Raw genomic sequence first — 22,324 nt, 5'->3', positions numbered from 1 at the left:
GCTTGTCAATCAGAAAGTCGGCAGTTCAGCAGTTTGAATCCCTAGCGTTGCGTAACAGAGTGAATTCCCATTACTTGTCCCAGCTTCTGCCAACCTAGCAGTTCAAAAGCAAAAAGTAAAAATGCAAGTAGAAAAATAGGGACCGCCTTTGGTGGGAAGGTAACAGCATTCCGTGCACCTTTGGCATTTAATCATGCCGGCCACATGACAACAGAGACGTCTTTGGACAGCGCTAGCTCTTCAGCTTAGAAATGGAGATGAATACCAACCCCTAGATTGGAAATGACTTGTATGTATGTGCAGGGGAACCTTTACCTTTATACATATCAGTGTACTCAACTAGTTCAACCCTGAACTGGCACCCGATAAGGGCCAATGGAATTCCAGAGGGGTTGGACTTAGAACATTTGTGGGAACATAAGGACTCTAGACTATATACTCTCTTGACTCCAGCCCAGGCTCTGCTGCTATAGAAACAGTTATTCACAAAACTGTGCCCTGATTCTTCCCTTCTTCTTCCTTTCTTTTCTTTCTTTCTTTCTTTCTTTCTTTCTTTCTTTCTTTCTTTCTTTCTTTCTTTCTTCTCTCCACTCTCTTATATTCTTTGAAGTTTTAGAAGAAATGTGTCCTCTTTTACAGGTCCACCTTCTGTATCACACCCTCTAGTCTTAATTTCTGTGGAGATTCTTAGTCATCCAGGTCATGGTTGTCCCAAAGGTGTTTTTTTTTCAAGACAACTGGACTTTCTGGTTTTTCTTGGAAGATGTTTTGCTTCTTATCCAAGAAGTTTCTTCAGAACTTAAAAGAGGAGCTGGAGAGCTGAAGAAGCTTCTTGGATGAGAAGCGAAATGTCTTAGAACAGCCATTTAAAAGGATTCAGATTCCATTTAAGCTATCTCTGAAGATTTCTCTTTGTTTCAAATATTTCCAAATAGCAGACAAGTCAGAGATCCAGGCAAGTCTTTGGGTAAATGTTTAAGCCAAATGTAATTTGAAAAGTGGCATTCTTCTCTTTCATCTCTCCATCCAATTTATATGGCTGTCCCTAGACATACATTGTCAGGGGGTGAACAATGAATTGAAATTAACATTTAAAAAAAAACATCTAGGCCGCTGCAACCTCCAAGCAGTGAGAAAGGACACTGATGGCATCTCCTGGTGAGCCAGGGGTTGAGATGTGAAGTAGGAATAAAAAGAAGGAAGAGGGAGAACCCTATGAGAATTTGAAAGGAGGAGCTTAGATCCAGACCTTTTTCCCACTCCAGAAAGACTTAAGGGAACTCACCCTGGGGGAAAGTGAACCTCTACAGCACCATGCACCCCATATCCTAACCACCTGAGCAGGTTCAAAAGAATGCTATGACTGATGATATAGGACTGTGATGGTGAACCTATGGCACACGTGGCAGAGGTGGCACATAGAGCCCTCTCTGTGGGCATGTGCAACTTTGCCACTTTTCTTCTGGTTTCTGGCATGCCAGCTGCTCTTCACAGGTGCCAGAAAAAAGGCCTTAAAACAGATGGAAAAAGGCCCCCAAAACAGGCCATTTTTCAGGCTGTTTTTCAGGATGTTTTCAGGACATTTTCTGAGCAGTTTTCCAGCTGTTTTTCAGGCTGTTTTCAGGATTTTTCAGGATGTTTTCAGGACATTTTCTGGACAGTTTTCCACCTGTCTTTTGGGATATTCTCAGGCCATTTTCCAAGCCCTTTCCAGGCCATTTTTGGGCCATTTTTGATGGAAAATGACCTGAAAACAGCCCGAAAAACAGCTAAAAACAGCCAACAGGCATGCGTGCACCAGCTACCTGGTCTTTGGGTTTCTGGTGCTCTGGTGCATGCACACACCTGCACGCACATTCCACTTTGAGCACTTGGTGCCAAAAAGGTTCACCATCAGTGATACAGGAGGTCACCAAGAGACCAAAGAGACTCTCCATCCTGGTCCCACCAGAGATCACTCACTAGCCTCATCAATGCCATTTCAGCACTATGCCCAAATATGACCCCATATCGAAAAGGGGGACGCACATAATCTGCTTCCTCTGATAGCCCAACAGCTTCTCAATGACCTTATCCAAAAAAGACAAACCTGAAAATAGGACAACAATTGGCACTGCCGTTAGGTCCAACCCAGTATTGGGATTCAATTTTTTTTACTACCACATATGTGGGGGTGGTGTGGCTTGGTGGGGGTGGCAGGGGAAGGATACTGTAAAATCTCCATTCCCTCCCCACTCCAGGGTAAGGTTACTTCAAAATCCCCATTCCCTCCCTACTCCAGGGGGAATGATATTGCAAAATCTCCATTCCCACCCCACTCTGGGGCAACCCAGAGGTGGTATTTGCTGGTTCTTCGAACTACTCAAAATTTCCACTAGCGGTTCACCAGAACTGGGCAGAATCGGCTGAATACCACCTCTCGTCCAACCGTGCTTTTTTGAAGATAGTTTAAGACTCTGGTTTTGGTGGACTGAAGAAAGCACTGAAAGCATGCTGCTAAAATGTAAACACATGTGAGAATTGGAAACTGGGCTATTCACTAAAGAATAATTTAATATTTCAAGCAAGAAAATAGGCTTAGCCTTGACCAGTACTTTAAAAAGCTGAAACTGTGATGGGAAAATAGAAAGTAATTAACTTCTACAATACAGCCTCCCCCACAGGCACAACGAAGCATGCAAATTCAACAGGCATAAAATTCCAAACTGTTTTGTCCTGATATTGCTATTATGTTTAAAAGAGCTCACGTACCCCACATATCCATAGACTATATCACCTTAAGACAACTGAAGAAGTACAAATTATGCACAGCATGTATGGTTTTCTGTGAAAGTGCAGTAATAATTCCTGTCTTAAAGCAGCTCTGATGGTTCTTTAACACTGGCAGCCAATTATACCAAACAGGGCTAGAGAGAAACATAGCTAGGTTGGCTTAACGATTACAAATGGGAAGAGGGCTCTTGAAACAATTCATTCCCAATTTTGGGGAGCTCCGCTGCATATTCCAGGCCCTTTTTTCTTTCTGCTTGTTTCCTTGAATGCTAATATGAAATCATGCACAGATCTATTTTGCTGTCAAATTTAAAGAAAGGGCTGGAGCCTGAAAGCCTAATTGGTGATGCTTGGTGCTGCCTGTGTGATAATTTATGGAAATGCATGAGGCTGTTGAGAGTTTGGGGTGGTGCTGCTGTTTCCAAGAGAACTTTGCTGAGTCAGTGGTTTGCAATGAATGACTGTCTTGGTAGGGATCTATTATCAGGAGGATAGGATTTGCAAAATCTTGGCTCAAAGAAAAGCTGGTGGAATGCAAAAGCACTTAGACATATACCACTTTACAGTGTTTTATAGCCCTTTACAGTGGTTTACGGAGTCAGCCTATCACTCCCAACAATCTGGGTCCTTATTTTACCCACCTTGGAAGGATGGAAGGATGGAAGGATGAGTCAACCTTCAGCCTAGTGAGGTTGCAGCAGAGGAGGGTTGCTACCAGTTCGCACTGCTTCAAGATGAACCAGTAGTGGAAATTGCAACTGAATTGCCGAACCGGTAGGGACAGCAGGCTGGCCACGCTCTCAAAGTGATTCCTTGGTCACCCATGCTGTTGCTGGCATGTTTTTTAGTCCTTTTTAATGTTCTGTGCATTCACAGAACAATTAGGCAACTGAGCACATGGGCGCAGCAAAGCGCAGTGAACTGGCAGTAATGTCGGCAGCAAACCACCACTTGATTGCAGGCAGCCGGCAGTCAGCAGAAGTAGCCTGCATTACTGCACTCTAACCACTGCACCACTGTGGCTCATAGGCACTGTATGGAAGTGAACAATTCATACAATGGGGAGGATATTAATGAAATCCGCATACGGGAACTTATCATCAGATTGCATTCCGTGGGTCACCTCTCTGTTATATATAATTGTTCTATAAGACCACAGTGGCTCGTGTGGTTGGGACCCTGGGTTGAAGGTTAGCAAATTCATGTTCGAGATCCGAGTGCTGCTGTGGGCTGGGGTGAGCTCCCATCCTTCGCTCCAGTTCCTTCTGGAGACATGAAAGGGCATGCTTTCATGGGCATCTCCTGGGCAATGGTGATGTCTCCATCTAATCTTTTCAACCAAGAAGCAACTTAGTGTGTGATGCTGTAGAAAGCCAGCAACCCCCCCCCCCAAAAAAAAAGATATTTTGGGAAATATTAAAAAATGCAGAATATTATATTACCCTAATGGAGAAACATTGTTTTTTTTTCTTTTAGGGCAGAAACCAGACTCAATCTTTCTTAATAGCCCCTGGCAGATATTTTGTACCCATTAAGAAAGATTGGGCCAGTCTATTCAGCCCCAATTTCCCTGCCCCAAGCAGAAACTAAGGAAGCCAGCTTTTGGAAATGAAGATTCAATAATCCATTAAGAAGGACTTGGTCAAGACAGAAACTCAGATAAGCAACAAACAAAAGGTTGGCAAAATTAGCTCAGACAAACACCTAGCATTGACATTTCCTCTTTTGTCTATAGAGCCAGCTATGACCCCTACATAACCCCTACATGACCCCATAGTAATCTAACAACAGCCAATAGAATACATGTTCTTACACAGGAATAGAATGTTCAAGTGCAAAGGCCAAAATAAGGTATAACCCACCTCCTACTCTCAACTCCTTTGGGACATGGTGGCTCAGTGGCTAAGACTCTGAGCTTGTCGATCAGAAAGGTTGGCAGTTCAGCGGTTCAAATCCCTAGTGCCGTGTAATGGAGTGAGCTCCCGTTACTTGTCCTAGCTTCTGCCAACCTAGCAGTTCAAAAGCACGTAAAACATGCAAGTAGAAAAATAGGGACCACTTTTGGTGGGAAGGTAACAGCGTTCCGTGCGCCTTTGCTGTTTAGTCATGACATGATCACGGAGATGTCTTCAGACAGATGGGAATGACCAGCACATATGTGCGAGCAGAACCTTTACCTAACTCTCAACTCCATTTTGTCAGCTGCCCAGAATCACAAACCCATGTGGCTCTGCTTCATCTATAAACCATCTTTATAATCAGCCTCCATGTTTCCAGTCTCTTTCTCCCATCTTGGAACTGAACCAGATGGATATTTCTTCCCACAATGCAATATAATTGTTCTTAATAGTCCAATGTATGATAATCCCTGGACTGGATACTTTTATATCAGACATTGAGAGATTGTAGCAAGTCTCAATGGGACTCAGTCCCTGTTTTCATGTGAGAAAATACACCACACCCCCACATCTTTCTGTTTCCTTAGCTTTGAGAAAATGGGATACACTGGTATCCCCCATGCATGAGAGAAGGTGGAGGAAGTACACCCTAGTTTAAGATCTAATAAAGCTTCTTTGAAATATGGGATCTTGGAACTGGAGCATCTTACTCCATTGGTTGATTTCAGTGGTGGGATGCTGCCGATTTAACAACTAATTCGGTGAGTATGTGCTTTGTGTGCGCACGCACTTAAAGCACTTGCACACAGTGCTGAAAGTGGAGCATTTAGAAGCTCAGCTGCTTACTTTCAAAGTCAACAACGGTAAGTAAAACAGCGAGGGGGGAGAATCAGCTGTGCTGCCAGCTGATCGTCAGCGCTACCGGTTCACCTGAACCGTCCGATCCGGCTGAATATCACCTGATTGATTTGTACTCTCATCTAAAAGAGTCCTGTGTCATAGCTGGAAACATTTAATAGACCATTAGTTCCCCTAAAGTATTTTCTATTTCATCTCAGGAGCAACAGTTAACCACAGGCACAGTCCAACTGATACTCACCTGTATCTCTGGTAATCTCCCTCATCCTTGTCTTTGCAGACCAGCTCGTTTGGACAGGCTGAATTTCCCAGCAAACTAAGGAACTCCAGGGAAGGTGCAACTTCAGCCAAGTGATCCAGCAAGCCCTCCAGCTCTGTTATGTATCCAAGGGTGTGGGTTAAGGATTCCATGACGTTAAACAACAGGGAAAGTTTTAATCAACATTGTGCACATCTCCCACCCCTGTCCTCCAGCATGGTCCCAGGACATGGATTAAGGATTCGAATGCCACTGTGATGAGAGAGTGGCACATAATTTTAATAAATCTATACTTATAAAAATGACTCTCTCTCTCTCTCTCTTTCTCTCTCTCTTTCTCTCTCTCTCTCTCTCTCTCTCTCTCTCTGTGTGTGTGTGTGTGTGTGTGTGTGTGTGTGTGTGTGTGTGTGTGTGTGTGTGTGTATGTTCCAGCATAACTCTGGAACACCTTGAGCAATTTCAACCAAACTTGGAACAGATGACTTACTTTTGGGAGAAAAATACTGTGGGGTTAAGACACTTGTAACACCCCTTGTGTCAGGCCTGCAGCCATCTTTTCTTTGGGATCTTTGGCCTGCCACACATTCTATTATTCTACTATATGTTTTTTATTGTGGGAAAATGGGAAGGGGGATTGTAAGCAGTCACGTACTATGTAGCCATAACAAAAGAAAGCCAAGGTCATCCTTTGTCTCTCAACCTCTGCACCTGACCGGAACAGGATGGGGGGGAACTGCCCTCATGGCAGTGGAAGATTGGATCCTGTGATGGACTTTTGGGTGTGGGGGCAAGATCTTGAACTTTAACTAGGTGGGGAAAACCGGGAAGCTTTCAGATTCGGGTTTTCCCAGATGTGCCAACATGGCTCTCTTAATAAATTGGAACTTTGAGCAATACTTTGCCTTAGACTCTTGATTTTATTTTGGATGCTATTTGGAACATTGACACCTGGGGGGGTGTTCTGTTAAGATACAGCCTGTTGTGCCTTATTGCCATACTGGCTTCTACTGTACAGCACCGTGGAGTTGCCATTGTAACCAATTGTGTTGTATACATGATACACAATGACAATAAAGGCTGTACTATGGTAACTGCTTCACAGTACTCCATAAGGGGGCTCGCTCTGCTAAGGGGAAAAATCCAACATTAGAAATTACGTTTAGTCCGCACATTTTTTCCCCCTATAAATATATACCTGGGCAACACTGGGTTATCGACTAGTAAATAGATAAACAAGTAGGAAGTGTTTAATGAACACCATGCCATCTCCCTACCAACATGATCCATGGACGCAGATTAAGAGTTCAAGGAAGGGTCCGTGGAGCTCCCTGAGCATGGCTGTTTTCTTGTAGATGTTTCATTACAAACTAGGTAACATTATGAGTGCTAGAAAGGAGGAGGGTTTGCAGAGAGGAGGAGGAGGAAGAAGAAGATTCTGGGGTCCTCTGAGGTTGGTGGTTTTCTTGTAGATATTTCATGACCCAATAAGGTAGCAGAGATGAAGGGAGAAGAAAGAAGAGGAGGATGATTGTGAGGTCCTGAGCCTGTGTGTTTCTTGCAGACATTTATGACCCAATTAGGTAACATCATCAGTGGTGAAGGGTTTGCAGAGAGGAGGAGGACTGTGGGGCCTTTGATGCTCTCTGAGCTTGCTTGTTTTCTTGAAGACATTTATGACCCAGCTAGGTAATATCATTGGTGCTAGTAAGGAGTGCAGTTTGCTGTCAGTTTATATCATAGTGTCTTGCCCAGTCAATGTTGGTGGGGATGGTGTTAGAGATTCTTTGGTTGGGCTGTTCGCTGTTGGCTTCTTTGGCAGTTTCCTGATTGGGGTGTTGTTTAGGAAGCTTTTAATCAATATTGTGCCTCTCCCACCCATGCCAACCAACATAGTCCAAGGTCATGGACTAAGGATTTGTTGACATTAATAAAAGGGAAACTTCTAATTAACACTCTGCCCACCAGCATATCTTATTATATAACATCACACTATATATACACATGAGGACATGTATACACACACCCACATGTTCTCATGCAGTGTATATAGATATATATTGATTGCCATTTAAAGAACTGCAACATTAATTATTTGCAGAAGAAATACTTTTTCTTTCTTTCTTTCTTTGGCTTAAATGGAAAGATCCTAGGATTTATTTCCTCCTTGTTCTCCTCTTCGCTTCTTTTTCATTCCTAGCCGACTGTCTGCAAAACATTAAAAACTTTGACAAAGTGATGGATGTTGCATGGGGAAATGGTTAGCGACTGCTGAAGCCATGAAACTTTTCCAACATGGCAACAGGCAGTTACTTTCACAGTACATTCATCACTAAATATATTACAACAGGTTGGAAAAATGAATTTTGGAAGGGAGTCAAATGACTGCCTCAATATACCATTGGGGCATCTTGGGAAATAGGTTAAGTTTGTTAGCAGAAACGCTTGACTAAAGAAGCTGCTATGAAAGCACAAAGACCCAGTTTAAAGAGAAGGAAGTAATACAAAAAAATATGGAAAAGAATGTATCTGATGATATCTAATTTGGGTAATCAAACAACCAAGCTCCGAGAGCACCAAGGATCCCTCATTTAATGCATTCTCTATATCAGGGGTGTCAAACTCAATTTCATTGAAGGCTGCATAAGGGCTGTGGTTGACCTTGGGGAGCCAGGTGGGCGTAGCTGACTGGGTGGGCTTGGCCAGCTTGATGCTACACCCCAAACTGCTGGCTTGATCTTTGCTCTTCGCATTGGGTAGACTGGGATGAAGGTACATTGGCCTTACCTCTTCACATTGGGTAGACCAGGACAGCCCCGTGGACCAGATCTGACCACATTGCAGACTGCATCCAGCCCATGGGTCTTGAATTTGACACCCTTGCTCTATATCTAAAATTCTGTGAATATTCGTAAATTCTTCTGAATTTGCTGCATTTTTGTATAAGATAAAAATAAAACATACAAAGAATGGTTACAGGAATTGGGTATGGCCAGTCTAGGGGAAAAAAGGACTAGGGGTAACATGATAGCAGTATTCCAATATTTGAGCGGCTGCCACAAAGAAAAGAGAGTAAACGTATTTCCAAAGCATCTGAAGGCAAGACAAGAAGTAATGGATGGAGACTAATCAAAGAGAGTAGTAACCTAGAACTAAGAAGAAATTTCCTAATAGTGAGAGCAATCAAACATGGAACAGCTTGCCTTCAGAAGTTGTGGGTGCTCCATCATTGGAAGTTTTCAAAAAGAGACTGGACAACCACTTTTCTAGAATGGTATAGGGTCTCCTGCTCAAGCAGGGAGTTGGTCTAGAAGATCTCCATGGTCCCTTCCAACTCTATTATTATATGTTGTATATATTTGCCAGTTGGGATTATCAGAGTTTCATTGCATCTTACAAATGTGGACAGTGTGTTTAAGTGAATAAATTTTTGGGGACTTAAGGATTGTATGATGATCTAATTAGTAGTTCTCAGATATTCCCAGGATTCCCCCATCTTCCCAGGTCAGAGGACTAATGAAGAAGCAGGAAAGAAATTCTAGTCCTGCTAACTTTGAGGGTGAAGTTATGGGGTGAAGGTGGAAAAGGCTATGGCTTCAAGATGTAGCTATAGAGGCAATAGGATTATATATTTAACAATATATTTGAAAGAATCATCTCAAACTTGGATTCAATGTTTACTACTGCTACTACTATTACTACTAGATACAGATTAACAGAGTTGGAAGGGACCTTTTAGGTCATCTAGTCTAACCCCTCACCTAAGCAGACCCTGCACAATTTTTGAGAGATGATAGTCCAGTCTCTTCTTGAAAGCTTCCAGTGGTGAAACTCCCAGAACTTCCGAAGGCAACTTCTGTTCCATGGGTGGATTGTTCTCACTGTCAGGAAATTTCTCTCTATTTTTGAATCTCTCCTTGATCAGTTTCCATCCATTACTCCTTGTCTGGCCTTCGGGTGCTTTGGAAAATAGCTTCACCCTCTTCCTCTCTGTGGCAGCCCCTCAATTATTGGAAGACTGCTATCATGTTTCCTCTGGTCCTTCTCTTCTCTAGACTAGCCATGTCGAGTTCCTGCAATTGTTCATCGTATATTTTAGCCTCCAGTCCCCTAATTATCTTGGTTACTACTACTAAGCAAACAAACAAAGTACAGTATACGCATAGAGCTCAAATCCCCAAATGCGCTCTGCCAAATCATAATGACATTAATTTTTCTACAGTGAAGTTCATCCTAAGATGAAGTCCTTTCTCTAACTTTCAGGCACAAAATTATTGATTTCAATCAACCGTTCATTGTTTCATCCATTTGTTTCTGGAGTTTGTCACCACAATTATTATGTGGCTTTCTTAACAAATTCAGGTCGGTTGGGTTGCTTGTCTTTGACTTTGATGTATGGGTTGTTGTTATCTTTGTTATCTCGTGCAGATGGAATATTCCCCACTTTTTCACCTCAATAACTAAAGGGCCATGGCATTGCCCTGGAGCAGGAACAGAAGTTGGCCCTTCAAAACCTTCCTTGACTGTATGCATACCAATTTACATCTTATTTGCGGGTGGCAGAGGAGGAAATGCAGAGATGCAAGACAAGAGCCCCTGTAAGATCCTTGTGAAAGGAGATTGTTTCCTCTCCCCTTTTTAATAGGAGAGGGCAAAAGTGTGCCTGATGCAGAGCTCAACGCAAATAATTCCCCTCCCCCCTTTTTTGGCTTTCCTTAGGAGTTTTAAATAAGAGCAAAGGAGCAACAGCATAAAAGTCATTCTCTCTCTTATGAAAAACTTCTTTCCAACTTGTTTTTTTAACCTTTTATAGGATATTGTTCAGCACCCCAGTGGTAAAGATTTAGTAGCTTTCTATCATTTTCTATTGGGGAAAGGCATCTTCTTCCTTCCTTCCTTCTCCTTCTCCCTCTCCTCCTCCTCCTGCATTGTTTTCCTCTGCTACAAAGAAATTTCCCATGAGCTTCCTGTTCAAACGGACTCATTGAATGCCCCCTTTTTATGGCTTCAGTTCAGATTTCCATCTTCAAGTACACAATGAATAAACCTTAAAACCAATAGATCTCTGTGGGTGAGAAAGGAAATAAATAAATAAATAAATAAATAAATAAATAAATAAATAAATAAATAAATAAATAAATAAATAAATAAATAAATAAACAAACAAACAAACAGAGTAATGAAGGAGAGAGAGAAAAAAAGGAAGGAAAGAAGGAGAAAAAAGAAAGAAAGAAAAGAAGGAAGGGAGGGAGGGAAAGAAAGAGAGAAAGTAAGGAAGAAAGAGGAAAGAGGGAAGGAAAGATAGAAAAGAAGGAAGGAGGAAGGAGAGAGAGAGAGAAAGGATGGAAGGAAAGAAAGAAGGAGAGAGAGAAAGAAAGAAGGAAGAAAGAAAACAAGAAAGAAAGAAAGAAAGAAAGAAAGAAAGAAAGAAAGAAAGAAAGAAAGAAAGAAAGAAAGAAAGAAAGAAAGAAAGAAAGAAAGAAGGAAAAAAAAAGAAAGACAAGGAAGGGTCTTTTATAAACTAAGATGCAAACAATGAATGGAAAGCTCCAGAAGGTTCTTAGTTACTTGCATTCTTTTGAACGTAACTTATAAAAGATGTTAAGCTAAAGGAAAACAGTGATCTCTGTAAAATGATTCATATTATTCTGAATTTCTTAGCCAATTAGGAGGTTGCTAGCACTTCAAGGCTGGGCTACTTTTTCCCATCACCATTCTAGGATTTGTCTCTTCAAAAATATCTGCTGTAGATTGTCCAGATAAGAGGTTTGCAGGCAAAGAGGCCTTGAGGGGTATTAACACTACTATATAGAATGCCTTTCATTCTAGTTAATTCCTTCTTAAATTCCTGCTTAACATGATCAGCAGAGGAAGTTCATGAAGAATGACTCAAACAGCCTCTCTTCCTAGCATGCATAGTTCTCTCAGAGGGGTGAGAGAGACAGCTAAAAATGTGACCTAGAAGCCACATCTCTCAACTCTTTCAAAAAGTAATCAATCTCCAGATTGCCATATTATCATATTTATTTCCATAGATAAAACTGTTTTCCCCTTTATTGGACTGTATTGATCATAAGATTAGATCAGGAGACTTCTAATCCATCCATCCATCCATCCATCCATCCATCCATCCATCCATCCATAAATGGCTGTATGTGTGTGTTTGTGTGTGTATTGTCCAGAATAACTCTGGAACACCTTGAGCAATTTCCTTGCTACACAGATGATTTACTCAATGGAAACAAATGCTGTGGGGGTAATACACCTCTAATACCCCTCGGGGTATGTATGGGTATGTCCGGGTGGGTGTGCTACAGCATAACTCTGGAATGCCTGGGCTGCCAAAATGAAAAGGACTGAATTATATCCATAGTGTCAAGTCACAGTACTTTTGACAGTGATAGTGTGCATTTTGGATTCACGTTCTGTTAAGATACAGGCTGTTGTGCCTTCAAATGACTTTCACTATACAGCACAGTGGAGTTGCCATGGTAACGGCTTCACAGTACTCCACAAGGGGGCTCCCTCTAATACAGGATTGGGATAAATCCATATCCGGGCAACACTGGGTCATCAGCTAGTCTCTTATAGACTTTGATTCTGTCTTGGGTCTTTTAAGCATTTGATGCAAACCATGCAGTGAACAGTCTGCCAACAGAAATGGTCTCCACACTTCAGTATGGAACCACACCTACCTCTTTTACATCAATTTGACTGAAAGCAACCTGATTAGAATCCCAGGTGCCTGATATTTCTACCATTTCCCTTGGCACCTATCAGTCTCCAGGCCTCACTAGATTTATCTGACTTTACATAATTTGGATATTTTAACTACCGTAGGGAATATTTCCTCAACGTGGAATTTCCGTGAGTTTGTGAAGGGAGATGGCTGCTGAGGGAGAAGTTCCCACAAAAGATCGAAATGGAGGCCCAGCTGGGAAGGGAAACCTCATCTCCAGCAGTTCTCTGTTTTGGAATCCTCTCACTCTAGATATGCCTCAATATCCTTACAGGTCTTCTGCAGGACCATCAGTAGTGTACTGCTCAACTATCCCTCAGTGACTGATTCTTGACGTTGGGTTTGGAGTAAACATCTTGTATTGTCTACAGTTGCTGACCACTTCATTAGCTTGCTTTACAAATGGATGTTTTCCAGTGAATGACCAAAATGTCTACTTTCTGTCCTGTCCTGTCCTGTCCTATACATACCTACATACATATAAAATATAATATAAAATACATTCTATTTTATTTCTACATTATATTCTGTTCTGTTCAAATCTATCCTATTGTATTGTGTTGTGTTGCATTGCATTGTATTGTGTTGCGTTCTACTCTACTCCACTCCACTCCATTCAATTCCACTCCATTCCATTCTTATTCCATATTCTGTTCTGTTCCATTCTATTCCCTCTACAAAAGTTGTTGTGGCCAAGAACAATAATAGCCTAGTAGATCTGTGGCTGAAATGACAGAGACTCAACCAATTTACATAAACTATGGCTTTAAGAAAAAAAAATAGAGCCATAATTATCATTACAATACACATATTTATGAAGGGGCCCCCATAAGTATGTAATCAGTATTAGAACATGCAAATATTGCATTCATTAACACCGATTAACGGTTCAATTGCTGTTACTTCTCTCATCCTTGGAGGCCTCACAGTTTCGTGGCTAGAGTTTTGCAATCCCGATAATATCTCAAAAACCTGGACTGACAGTTTCAGATCCGGGCCAATGCCACACTCAGAATGAAACCGAGCATGCACTCTTCCTCAGCTTCTTCTGCACGCTACTAGCCTTTGCAAGAAAGATATATGTGTGCATATATCCAAGGATAGAGGAAAATTTCAAAAGTTCAACTGGTTTGAATGAGCAAAACACAACCTGTAAGTACCAAAGTAGCCACACGCCAGCTGTCTTTCCCAGCACCAAATAGCACCCAACTGTCTGAAATGCTGTTCTGGTGCCTACTTACTTGAGCGTTGAGTCTAATCCTGCTAAGGAAATCAAGAATTCAGGATGCACAAACCTCTGGATTGCCTTGTTTCATTGCATCCGATCTTCCACTAGAGGTCAGCCTTCTCCAGAATCAAAAAAAAAAAAAAAAAACCAAACCCCAGCCGGATTCCTTCTTCCCGAATAAAATTGGCTGTTATTTCCACTTTTTTTTTGAGTTTCTTAACAAAGATTCCTTCAGAGCCACAAACTACAGCCTCACACCTCTTTCCCTCCCTCTTGTTTTAGAGGAAAAGAGACCAAAGCATCCTGCTTATGAAAGAACCACTGTAAACCTTCTGGCTAAGGAGGGAAAAGGAGACCAGGGTATTTACTGCCTGCGTCTAAAACCACATTTGACATTCTTTCATGGGGCTGCCACAGAAAGATGGACCGGGCAGCTGGCAGAGTCTCCCCCCCCCCTTGTACACACACACACCTTTGTTTTCAAAAGGATATTTGGTTCTTGTTGAGCATCAGGGTATGAAGGTGTGGCAAGCTGGGTAAGTGGAGGTCACTTTGGAGAAGATTGTTGTCCAGAATGAGCTCTTCCAAGCTGCTGAAAGCCTGCAGTCCTTCCAGGGATCTGTAATAAGAAAGGGGGGAAATGACCCTCCAATGCAGGGGTGTCAACTCTAAGCCCGGGGTCCGGATCCAGCCTATGGAGTGCTTAGATCTGGCCACCCTGTAAACAGTGATGTACCAGCCTGCGGTGCTTCTGCCAGTGAAAACGGGCTCCCGAGCTCTGTTTTCGGCTGCCACAGCCTCCTGCAATCCTCTGTCAGTGGAAATGGAGCTTGCACGCGGCCCTCCCATTTTCACTGACAAAGGGTTGCAGGAGCCCATGGCAGCTGAAAATGGAGCTTGGGAGCCCATTTTTGCTGGTAGAAGCACTCTGGTGTTTGCTGTTTCTACTGGCAGATCACTCGGGTGACCAGTGGCGCCCCTGACAAGAGTGACGCTGAGCTGGGCATGCACACCCTGGCCACGCCCCCCTCCCCTCTGAGGTAAAACACAACCCTGATGAGGCCCTCAATGAAATCGAGTTTGACACCCCTGCTCTAGTCAATCCAGGAGCCTGATGATGAGCTGAAATACGTATTTTAACCTCCCCTTTGAAATGAACCCGGAAGCACTTGGGTTTCTGTCCTGTCAGGAGGGCAAGAATGACAAGAATTAGTGGGAAAGGGAGCGCCAAGGCAGCAACCCATCGCTCACTTCCTGTCAGCATGAAAGATGGAGGTCGCTTAGTGAATAGCCAAGATCCCAAACAAAAAAAGGTTCAGATATGAGCCCTGCAGGATGAATTTGTCAACGTCTCGTGCCTTCAGGCACCCCAGCCCCGCCTGACCCCCAACCTTCATTCCCAAGACAAATAACTCTGTCACACTTCACCTTCATTCTCAGGACACAAATTTAAGTTGTCATCCATCATTCCTGCCATGAAATATCATACCCACTAACAATAATAAATTCAACTTCAGGAATTGTTCTCAGCAGCATTTCTCTCTCTTTAGAAATACACAGGCACTCACTTGCAACCCCCCCCCCCAGCCTTTTCTGCTAGCTTTTCAAAAGCACAAAAGAGAGTCAGTGTCGGAGAACAGTGCAGAATTACTTCACACCACGTAACAAATAACAAATAATTTGTTTGCCTAATAAATAATTACATGCACCCTCACTCACACCAACCTAGAGAGACATAACCCCTATTGAAAGAAGCAGGGGGAAAAATTTTTTTTCCAACTATGGCAACACAACTTTCAAGGTTGTAAACAAAAGAGACTTGTAAATAAACAAAGCAGTCTGGGTAGATTCAAGGCAGGGCGTAAACCAGGGTTTGATGCTTTGCAAGGATGATGATGATGATTTCGGCATTAACTCGTCATTTTGTGGCTTTGCAAGTTCGCGCAGGCCGCGTGGGAGACGCACCGCATCAATCAAATAAGAATCAGCATGTTATATGAAGCATGCACATCAACACACATTTGCAGCTTGTTCGCCTACCCAACACCTAGATCTGCTGTGAGGGCTTGACATGACAGCTGAGCTCATCTGCCTACCAGGAAGGAGAATCGCCACTTAATCTCTGTCTCACTGTTTTATAGACTGTGATGGCTAAAGAAGATGGAGGAGGCGACTATTTATTCACTGCCCAGTGACATTATTTCCTCTCTTCAGCATCCTTCAGCGTGGCCTATAGAAGACATTTTCTATTAGGAGTATACAAAGGGAGACCTCCAACCACAGTGGTGCCTCCCATTGTTCTGACCCAATCTTAGCAGAAGCAAGAAACAGACTCCTCACCAATAAAAACCCCTCTTTATTTACCGCTTGTGAATTAATTGCATTCACCCATCGAAAGTCCAGGAAAGAGTCCTGCAAGGAGTTAACTGCAGCAGCAGACCTTATCAGTTCCTTACTATAAGTGCAAGGCCGTGCCTTCCCAGCCTAAAGGCTGCAAATTAGGTTCTGGCAAGCAGTTATGAACCACAATAAACAAAATCTTCAGAAATACGAACTGTTGTCTCCTATGATAACCACTCCCCTTTCCTTCTATTTATTCCCCAGCCAGGGAGGGGCCATTCAGCATCCATGTTTGCTTTGCTGCCCGAGTCAATTCCTTGTCCTCTGTTGTTTACCTCTCCTAACTTCTCTGCACATACGTGCATCTGGAACAGCCCCAGCTGTTCTTCCTCCTCACTCATCTCAGCCTCCAAAGGCAACTGTGTCTCTGGTGGCTGGGAAATGCCGGACAGCCCTGGCTCTATCTCTTTGTCCGACCCTGAGCATCCATCAGAGTCTTCCCCAGGCTCCAGAACCAGCCCAAGTTTCTCCCCAACCTCCTCATTGTCCAAAGTCTGCCACCAGCTCTGCTGCAGCTGGCGGGCCACAGCACCCATCTGAAAACTCATGCACCATTTTGACAGAACAAACCACCAATAGGCTAAAAAGCAAAATGGAAATAAATGAAGATCTGGATTAGAGAGGTTGAACAGTAGAAGGATTTAGGAGCATGAGTGGAGCAACTTTACCCATTAGGTCAACGCGGAGCCAAGGAGGCTATTGCACACAGGAGAGAATAAAGGAAACTTACAACAAAATTTATTTTTTCTAAGGGAGGTAAATTATGCTGTCTATAGGAATGCAGGGATCTGAACATCTTTCAAAGCTAATGATTAAGGAGACAGCTCAATTAGTATATCAAAAAGGATACATGCACACATATACCAACTGTGGATATACACTCAGAGACAATAGGTACTTCATGAGAGCACAACTTTTTTTGGGGGGGGGGGAGAATCCAAAACTACTGAGTTCCGGTTCACTGACAAATGCCGCACAACAAAACCGCAGCGAGAAAACCATGATGTCGAAATTGCGCCCACAACAGAAAGCCGACAACAGCGCGCCGACAAAAGCATGCCTTCAACAAACAACGCAAAAAGAACGTAATAACCCTAACCCTAACCCTAACCCTTACCTTAACCCTAATCGCGGTTTTGTGGGTGCGGCTTTGTCGGCGTGCAGTTGTGGGCATGATTTTGATGTCGCGGTTTTTTCGCTGTGGTTTTGTCGGCGCGCTTTCGTCATGCGCGCATTTGTCGGGTCACTCTGAGTTCCATATCAAGAAAGCAGTACACTTAAATATGTAACACAAGGGTTATAATTAAATTAAATTTTCAATTAACAGAACAGATTTGGAAGGGACCTTGGAGGTCTTCTAGTCCAACCCACAGCTCAGGCAGGAAGCCCTATACCATTTCAGGCAAATGGTTGTCCAGTCTCTTCTTAATGGATGGAGCATCTACAACTTCTGGAGACAAATAGTTCCACCAGTTAATTGTTCTCACCTTCAGGAAATTTCCAGCCTAAGCAAGTTCTAGGTCCATGATAGTGAACCTATGGCATGCAACTCATTGTCAGCCTTCCGGAGGGCTGGGGGATGCTGCTTTCCCCTTCTCCAGGCTTCAGGAAAGCGTCTGGAGGCTGGGGAGGATGAAAAATGGCCTCAACGAGCCAACCAGAAGTTTGGAAATGATTCGTTTCCAGCTTCTGGAGGACCTCTAGCATGTGTGTGCCAGCCAACTGATTTTCAGCCTTCCAGGGGGCCGGGGGATACTGCTTTCACCCTCCCCAGGCTTCAGGAAAGCCTCCAGAGCCTGGGGAGGGGCCATCACAGGCGGGCAGGGAGGATTGAATTGGTGTGGGAACACGTGCGCAAGCAATAGCACGCACACAGACAATTTTGGCACACCATTAAAAAAAAAAGTTCACCATCACTGTTCTAGGCTGATTCTCTCCTTGATTAGTTTCCATCAGGGGTGGCATTCACTTACCTTCCCTACTGATTCGCAAATGTGGGTGGGTGTGTCCGTGCATGTGCTCAGCCTTCTGCACATGCACTTTGGCTAAAAAGAAAGTGCCTAAATGGGATGGCATAGAGCCGGGATGAGTGGGCAGCGCCACCCATGATTTATGCTACTTGTTCGAGTGAACTAATCCAAACCGGCAGAATACCACCTCTGGTTTCCATCCATTGCTTCTTGTCCTGCCTTCAGGTGCTTTGGAGAACAGGTCGACTGTGTTAATTTTGGGTTATTCCTGATTATATTTGGTTTATAATTTGTCATTATATTTGTCATTGAATACAATTAACCCTACTGGCACCTGTTCTTACTGCCCTGATTAAAAAAGTAGAATTGGAGGATTCTGGTGCCCAGATTCCAGATTGCATACAATAATGTATGGAAATGGATTGCAAGGATTCGCGTTTGAAAAAGTGCTTTTTTTAAAAGGCAATGTAGAAGATGACCGATCTGAGCTTGAGGGAGGCGTCAAACATATCATCAGTTTGGAATCCCTATGACCCTGTAAAAGATCTCAGTCGAGGGCCCTTGAAGTCCATTGACTCTTATCTGGCACCAATTCATCTTGACTGTTAGTAGATCAGATTCTTGATATAGGTAGTGTGAAATAAAACTTTTAATGTTTTTGAACTCTGCCCTGGTTTCTTGCACCTGACAGGTAATAAGCATTAAGGCCAGACAAGGAATAATTGTCTGAAGGCCAGACAAGGAATAATGGATGGAAACTGATCAAGAAGAGATTCAACCTAGAGATAAGGAGGAACTTTCTGACAGTGAGTACAATCAACCAATGGAACAGAAGTTGACTTCGGAAGTTCTGGGAACTTCATCATTGGAAGCTTTCAAGAAGAGACTGTACTGCCATTTGTCAGAAATGGTGTAGGGTCTCCTCTTTGAGGGGGGGTTGGACTGGATGCCCTACAAGGTCCCTTCCAACTCTGTTATTCTGTTATATGATTCTTTGTTAGTTGTGAAGTTGTGTCCAACTCATCACGAACCCATGGACAATGTTCCTCCAGGCTTTCCTATCCTCTACCATCCTCTGGAGTCCATTTAAGCTCACTCTGACTGCTTCGGTGACTCCATCCATTAAATGCTCTACAATATTCTAAACTTTTTTGTAAATCACTTAGAAGAAAATCCATTCCCCCAAATTACTTTCAGTTTATAACAGACCTATGTTCCATAGCAATGCCCAGCCTTTCTTTATAAAATGTCCGTGGTAGGTTATATTCAATATTCAGAATATTATTAAGTCATAGTTGTTGACGTGGTTGTTATAATGATTATTTTCACATTTTCAAAATGAAGTTTCAGGAAAGGCCACCAACCTCTTAGGCCCACTGAACTTTAGGGGTTACCAAAAGACCTTCGCTTGGGTTCAGTTTCAAAACAGGCATGATTATTGAAACCTCTTATACAAATATGCAAATATAATACCCATAAGAGAATCTGCAAACGATCAGCAAGATGGTCAACGGAGTAAAAAAAATAAAAAAATCCTCCAAACTGGCTAGACAGATGGCACACAACCTCACACAAAAGGAGAGACAGAGAGAGAGAGGGCATCTGATAATACATTTTAAACCAGAGCAGGGGAAACCGTTTCCCAAATCCTTCTTCAGACCTGGTCGGCATCTGATCCTTTGAACCCTGGAGTTTTATCCACTTCAGCTTTCCCGTCTGCTGTGCAGAGATCAGCCCAATGACAAGTGCTCACTCCAGAGGCTGTGAAACTCACTGCGTCTATAAAAAGTGGTGTAAATGCTTTGGCAGAAAAAAAAAAAACGCTTTTCAAGAAGACGGGATTAGCATCACTCCTTGGCCGGATATTAGGAATCCGCTGTTCCGGCATGTAGGATATTTCTATTATTAATATCTCTCTCTAAAAAAAACCTGCAAGGAAAGCCTACAAGGAAAGTGTCTGTCTGCCTGTCTGCCTGCATCTATCTATCTATCTATCTATCTATCTATCTATCTATCTATCTATCTATCTATCTATCTATCTATCTATCTATCTATCTATCTATCTGGCCCGCAATCTGGGTGTCCTCCTGGATACATGGCTTAGTTTAGAAGAACACCTGATGGCCGTGACCAGGGAGAAGGGGGGGGGCTTTTACCAGGTTTGCCTGGTACACCAGTTACGCCCCTTCCTGGATCGGGATGCCCTGTGCACAGTCACTCACATCCTCGTCCTTTCTCGCCTGGACTACTGTAACACTCTCTACATGGGGCTGCCCTTGAAGAGCACCTGGAGGCTTCAGCTGGTCCAAAAAGCAGCCACATGGGTTGTCATGGGTGTACCTAGGTGCTCCCATGTTACACCCCTTTTAGGCGGCCTGCACTGGTTGCTGGTTGTTTTCCAGGTGCAATTCAAGGTGTTAATTATGACCTTTAAAGCGCTCCATGGCTTAGGCCCAGGGTACCTGCGAGATCACCTACTGCCATCAGTAGCCTCCCACCATCCAGTGTGATCCCACAGAGTTGGCCTCCTCAGGGTGCCGTTGGCCAGGCAGTGTCGGCTGGTGACCCCCAGGGGGAGAGCCTTCTCTCTGGCAGCGCCTTCCCTTTGGAATGAGCTGCCCCCAGAGCTTTGCATAATTCCCAGCCTCCGGTCCTTCCGGCACGCCCTAAAAAGTTGGCTTTTCCAGCAAGCCGGCCTGGACTGAATAAAATAAATTATTAATTTTAATTGTTAATTGTTAATTTAATTTTTAAATCTCATTGTAAATGTCTATTGTGTTTTTTTGGATATTCTATTTAATTTTTCTTTTAACTTTTGTAATACATGTTTTTCTGTTGTATGCTGCCCTGAGTCCTTTGGGAGAAGGCGGCATATAAGTTCAATAAACCTCAAACCTATCCATCCATCCATCCATCACCTACCTACCTACCTACCTACCTACCTACACAGACACAGATAGAGACGTGTGTGTGTGTGTGTGTGTGTGTGTGTGTGTGTGTGTGTGTGTTTTCGTAGATTTTCATAGGTGTAGGTATGCTGGTCTTGTTGTATTCAGGTCTTTTCCCGTGTAAGATTGAGATTGTTTTGGCAACATTTCAGCGAAGTCTCATTCACTATCTCCAGGCTGGGTTTTGAGCCATGCCCACCCAGAGAACCCCTTGCTAACATTTTTGAAGCACACCCCTGTACCTACCTAAGTATCTATTTATCTATCGAGCCATTCATCTATCCATCCATCATCTATCTCCATCCATCCATCCATCCATCGTCTGTCTATCTGTCTGCCTGCCTGCCTACTTAACTACCTATATCCATTCATCCATTCTCTGCCTGCCTGCCTACCTATTTATCTCTATCCATTCATCCATTGTCTGTCTACCTACCTACCTGATGTCAGCGTTCCAAATACCATGTAGAATCAAATCAGAATCGAAGGCAAAACTATGCTTAAAGTTCCAATTTAATAAAGCAGGCATGTTGGGACATAGCTGTGGGGATCCCAACTCTGGAAGTTACATCAGAATCCCACCCAGTTAAAAGTTCATGATCTTGTCCCCACACACACAGTCCATCACATAGTCCAATCTCCTTCTTCCACGCTGGTGTCCATGCCCAGTTTCTTCCGGTCAGGTGTACTGGTGTGAAGACAAAGGATGATCTTGGCTTCTAGCAAAGAATGAAAACAATACATTCCAAAATCCTACTCCTTCTAATCCCCCCTCCCATTGACTATACTTAAAGAAACAGCATAACGAAATAAGAGAAAGTATGGCAGGCCAAAATTCTAAAAGGAATATAAATGCAGGCCTGACACCTATATTCATTCATCCATTGTCTGTCTGTCTGTCTGCCTGCCTGCCTGCCTGCCTGCCTGCCTGCCTACCTACCTACCTACCTACCTACCTACCTACCTACCTACCTACCTACCTACCTATCAATCTCTATCCATCCCTCCATCCATTCATCATCTGTCTGCATGCCTATCTGCCTGCCTGCCTGTTTTAGTGAATCAAAAGCAGCAAGGCCCCAGTTCAATGCCATGAATGGTATCCCAGCTTAAGGAGCAATGTCAGTTAGGATGTCTCCCTGGTTGGCTTAAAGGCTAATCAGCCTCACTCAAATGTCTTGCAGGTTGGATCTCTTCCCTGCTCTAATGGCAGGAAAGCTGCCCATTATCTCACCCACAGGTACCATCTCGCTTA

The 22,324-nt window shown here is 43.3% G+C and overlaps 1 protein-coding gene across 2 annotated transcripts in view; it reads right to left on the bottom strand.

The window, feature by feature from the left end:
- Positions 1 to 22,324, bottom strand: part of LRMDA (leucine rich melanocyte differentiation associated) — a 944,373-nt gene that overhangs the window by 392,960 nt on the left and 529,089 nt on the right. For both annotated transcript variants that reach the window (XM_087701792.1, XM_087701791.1), the window contains exons 3-4: positions 14,239 to 14,370; positions 5,770 to 5,904 (exon numbers count right to left, since the gene is read on the bottom strand). In XM_087701792.1, the coding sequence (XP_087557918.1) occupies positions 5,770 to 5,904; positions 14,239 to 14,370 (267 nt within the window). The remainder of the gene's footprint in view (positions 1 to 5,769; positions 5,905 to 14,238; positions 14,371 to 22,324) is intronic.

Source organism: Thamnophis sirtalis, unplaced genomic scaffold (genome assembly GCF_051295495.1).
Source record: "Thamnophis sirtalis isolate CommonGarterSnake01/CBP01778 unplaced genomic scaffold, rThaSir2_p1.2 scaffold_15, whole genome shotgun sequence".
Lineage (NCBI taxonomy): Eukaryota > Metazoa > Chordata > Lepidosauria > Squamata > Natricidae > Thamnophis > Thamnophis sirtalis.
The sequence above is the reverse complement of the archived record's forward strand: the minus strand, read 5'-3'. Positions and strand labels throughout refer to the sequence as shown.